General features: G+C 37.9%; 1 protein-coding gene across 1 annotated transcript; it reads left to right on the top strand.

Annotated features, from left to right (window-relative positions):
* Positions 1-2415: 2415 nt before the first annotated feature.
* Positions 2416-3969, top strand: LOC113235359 (the record flags this gene model as incomplete). Its single annotated transcript, XM_026471039.1, has 4 exons — positions 2416-2569; positions 2841-3085; positions 3288-3440; positions 3634-3969. Coding segments are annotated over 4 exons (801 nt in total), but the record flags the coding sequence as incomplete, so codon positions are not given.
* Between the last annotated feature and the right edge of the window lie 659 nt (positions 3970-4628).

Here is a 4628-nt window from a genome sequence, read left to right as displayed (position 1 = left end):
CTGCCGGAGAGTGAAACTTTGGGTCCGCTAGGGATAAATTATTTGGTATATTTAATTGTGTTTGCACCTTCATAGAAGGAAGTTTATCGGTTACAGTCGGAACTATATAACACTTGACAGTACCAGTTAAGGAGGTGTGCAGTGAATTTAACATCAAATCACAGGACGCATTTATTTTCAATAGTGTATTTATTAATACCCGAAACAAAATTATTTACTTTAATCGTATTACAGCCGATTCTTTGATTAGCCCTTTCAGTAATAAATGAGAACTAACTGCCACTGTCTAACAATGCGCGCAGGACGTACTTATTATCATTGAATGTCACCTTGACAAGCGCAGTGGAAAGCAAAACTTGATCAGAATCTACGGCTGTCAATAGTGACAGTAGTGTTTGATAAAATCGCCGTTTCAGCTTGAACAGCAACACTTGAAGATGATGGTAACGTATACGAACACTAATTATTCTTAGTTGAAACAACAGCTGCTTCCTCTCCACTTTGTTGCTGGTTGAGTATTTGTTTATGTAATAGTGTACTATGTCTTCTTTTACAGATGCTACACCCATTGACACGACACTGATATGTTAGATGGCCAGGGCGTAAACAATTTTTACACAATTTCCACTGGCTTACTTGCAGGTAGCGCTCATCCACAGACAAGGATTTAAACTTGGGACATTCAATTAATTTATGACCTTTATTGCAGGACTTGCGTTCGTAACCAGAGGGTGCCGACGGCTGCTCAACAGTTGTTGAAGCTATAAATGATTTTATTTTTAATAAACTATGTCTTTTATTTATTGAAACTGTCCTAGCAGAAGACACCGTTTCTAAAACATCAGCCGTATTGCGCAGAAATTTATAAAAGTCCTGTAATGACGGAGAAGCGATGTCGCTTCTGAACTCCTCCCATCTCCTAGCCGTGGCTTTGTCAAGTTTTGACGAAGCCATAAATATAATTATAGTGTCCCACTTCTCAGTGTCTTCACCAAGAGATTTGAGAGCCTGCAAATTTTTAGATAGGTTATCTATTAATTGACGTATGCCTTTACAACTTTCCTTCGACAAGGGCTCAATACCGAACAAACATTTTAAATGTTGATTAATCAACAAAAGCTTATTATCGTATCTTTCACGCAGAAGCGACCATATGATAGGGTAAGTCTCAGCTGAGACAGACACAGATTTAATCACAACACTTGCATCACCTTCAAGGTACGACTTAAGGTAATGAAATTTACACATATCAAGATCCTTGTTATCGTTATTATTATATTTATACATTATATTATCAAGATCGTCGATTAAAGACAGATATAGATCCCTAAATTTCAACCACTTATCTGTCTTTCCATCTAAGGGAGGAAGCTTCAGTTGTGGCAGTTTAATATTTTTAGAACCACCGCGCTGGCGGCTGCTTTGACTGAAGAATTCGTCCCTCTGGTGGTGGTTATCCTTGAAGGCGGCAATAAATTCTCGTGCTTGAGCAATCACACTATAAAATTAGTTTTCTGTGACCTGTGGTTGATTTACTTCATCTTCAGAGTTATCCTATTACAGGATATATATTGGATTGAACCTCCTCAAATAGATTAAAGCACTGTTCGGTTTCGGTTCGGTTCGGTAGATAATCTCAATACACATTAATTAATTGACACTTGAGTTGGTTTCTTTTGCTCCAACAACGGCACAAGAAACTTTTTAAATAGGGTGAAATGAGTTCTAATCGTCCCTCTTTTACGTTTGAGATCGCTTAAATCAGATATTTTGTAAATGCGAGCACGGTAACTATTTAAACCAACTTACACACTTAAATTACTTTAAATAAAATTGACAAAAAATTCAACACTTACAGTAATGATCCCAATCTCCGTACTTTACGTAGACTTCACGTAATAAGTATGAATAATCATAACAACGATCATACGATTTTCGGGTATCTATCTATCTATCTTTTTTATCATATTCTTTTAAAATATTCTTTACTGTTACGATTGAAACACCACAAACTACAGAAATGCGTTTTTGGACTTCTTGAAAATAATTGTCTTTCGTGAACGTATCGGCTTCTTGTAATAAATACATGTACACGCTGCAAATTATCATTGGATAATAAATAAAAAAATAGAAAAACTTAGAAAAACCGTTTGTAGTTACCAATATATTGAGTAAGTAAAATAAATCAAATTTCCAGTGACTCTTATTGAATATCGCATTTGATTAAAAAAAATGTAATAGCAAGTCTATATATATACTTCCAAGTCGATTGAAAGCGTCCGGTCTGTACTAAAGGCAATGGACAAAAGAATAAACCCCGACGACAGCCGAAACACGAAGTTTGTCGAGAGACGTTGCGAAAATAGAATAACTGTACGTGTAAAGTTAGATTATGATAAATAATTTAAAACGTCTTATTACAGAGTGGGTTTCATCGTCCAAGGTGTTTTCTACCCTTTATATTGGTCATGCTTTGACCAGCGCCGGTTAGAAGTTATATATGTGTGGTATCCACAGACCCCGGCCAACGCTGCCCCTCAAAGTAATATTGAGCGACCCAATTTTCTCCGTAAGTAACAACTCCGAATGATACTATACCCTAAATGCTTCAATACTTAAATGGGCATTAGAAAATTATTCAGTCACATATAAATGCTGGCTTGAAATATTTTGCGCTACATGGTTAGCTTGTACCTAAACCTACCTATCTTCCCCCCATACACTTATGTTGTAAATATAGCACCTACACCTACCTACTACTATACATACCCATACATATTGTAATAGAGTGCACAAAATTTATGTACCTCAATCGATATGTTCAACATGTTTGTTTTCAGCCGGCACCTTCTTCCCCGGAGTGGATATCAACAATCTTTACACTCAGACTCACCAAAGAAACAGAATAGCTCAACTCACTGGCAGAAATACATATGTGAACGACACACAGTTCTTATCTCGTGGTCATCTAGCTGCTAGGACTGATTTCATTTTCGCTACTGGTCAAGAAGCCTCATTCTGGTTCATTAACGCTGCCCCTCAATGGCAACCTTTTAACGCTGGTAACTGGAACTCACTGGAGCAGGTAAATGCCATTGTTATTCAAAATTATAACAGTGTACTTTGTACTAACCGAAGTTGAATTTATTTTGAACGGCGAACATTCAAGAAGTCAAGAAAAAGAATGAACTATCTATATGGGTACTTTACGTCAATGTGAGTACGGAAGGAGCTTAAAAAGATAAAAATCATTTATTGAGGTATTTCATATGTAACTTCTTTTACAGAACCTACGTACTCGCATTGGAGCTGCTGGGTACCACACTACGATTTACACAGGAACATTTGGTGTGACTCAACTCCGTAATGCACAAGGTCAATTCGTTGACATCTATTTGCACACCAATACCCAAGTTCCAGTGCCGCTGTACTTTTATAAGGTAAGTAATTTACTAATCATTACCATTGGCTTAACTAAACAAAAACAAACTTTATTAGGATGCCTGCATATCAGATAAAAGACAGGCAACGCTTTGAATTGTAGGAAATCACGTCGCCACCTAAAAATATGTTCAGTGCATACACTTGCACCCAAGATAATCTTAGTTAGAGATTTATAACTTTGTTAATCAGGTGGCGTATGATGCAACTAGACGCCTGGGCACAGCCTTTATCAGCATCAACAACCCTCACTATACGTTAGACGAGGCGCGTGTGCTGCAATTCTGCATTGACCGCTGCCGTGGTAATAGTGCCTTCAACTGGATCCGTTGGCAGCCTGACCGCGTCGATATAGGCTACAGCTTCTGCTGCACCATCGATGATTTTAGGAGGGTCATTCCGCACCTCCCCGCCTTTACTGTAAACGGTCTTCTAACATAATTCAAGTGTACCCATTGAAACTACATAAGTAATATGTCCCAGTTTGAATTACAATTTTATTTTCCGATTGAATTACTTAATTTTATTCATAAATCAACCCATCATCATCATTGCGCCAATTTTCGATATTGTGGCCCATTCACATCCAGCGCGATCCCGGAAATCTGACAATATCGTCAGACCATCGCCATCGTTTTTCTTTTTGCTCCACTTGGCCACCATAAGGCCCCAGTTACACGAGGCGAAAGATTTCGCGCGGCCGCCGCCTGGCGACCATGCTTTCATGTACATTAATGGCGAATCTGAATTCTATTCACTAGGCAACAATATTTAAATTCCTGTGAATAATAATCCGCGTGGCCGCCGCGCGGGCCGCCGCGTAGACCAAATTGAAGCCAGTCTCGCCCGCGTGCCAGAGACGCTCATTTAAGTTAAAACGTAAAAGCTAAACATTATACTTAGAGCTTATTTTGCCATGACAGTTAAGACGCAAGCTAATTAGCACCCGCTATAGTTGTACCCATATTAGAACTAACGACACCTGATATATCAAAATCTATAAAGCCGTTTAGGCTGTACAATGGACATAGAAATGCATGAACATACATCATATATACGCTCGAAAAACATAACACTCTTTCTGACGCAATCGAGTAAAAATTAATTTAATTTAACTGATTTTTACACAAACAATAAACTTCTTAAATAGCGTCTAACAATGCAATAACATGATTTTTTTTTTTAAT

The sequence above is a fragment of the Hyposmocoma kahamanoa genome, unplaced genomic scaffold (genome assembly GCF_003589595.1).
Source record: "Hyposmocoma kahamanoa isolate Upper Pololo Valley unplaced genomic scaffold, ASM358959v1 87, whole genome shotgun sequence".
Taxonomy (NCBI): Eukaryota; Metazoa; Arthropoda; class Insecta; order Lepidoptera; family Cosmopterigidae; genus Hyposmocoma; species Hyposmocoma kahamanoa.
Note: the sequence above shows the minus strand (reverse complement) of the source record. Positions and strands in the feature narration are given on the sequence as shown.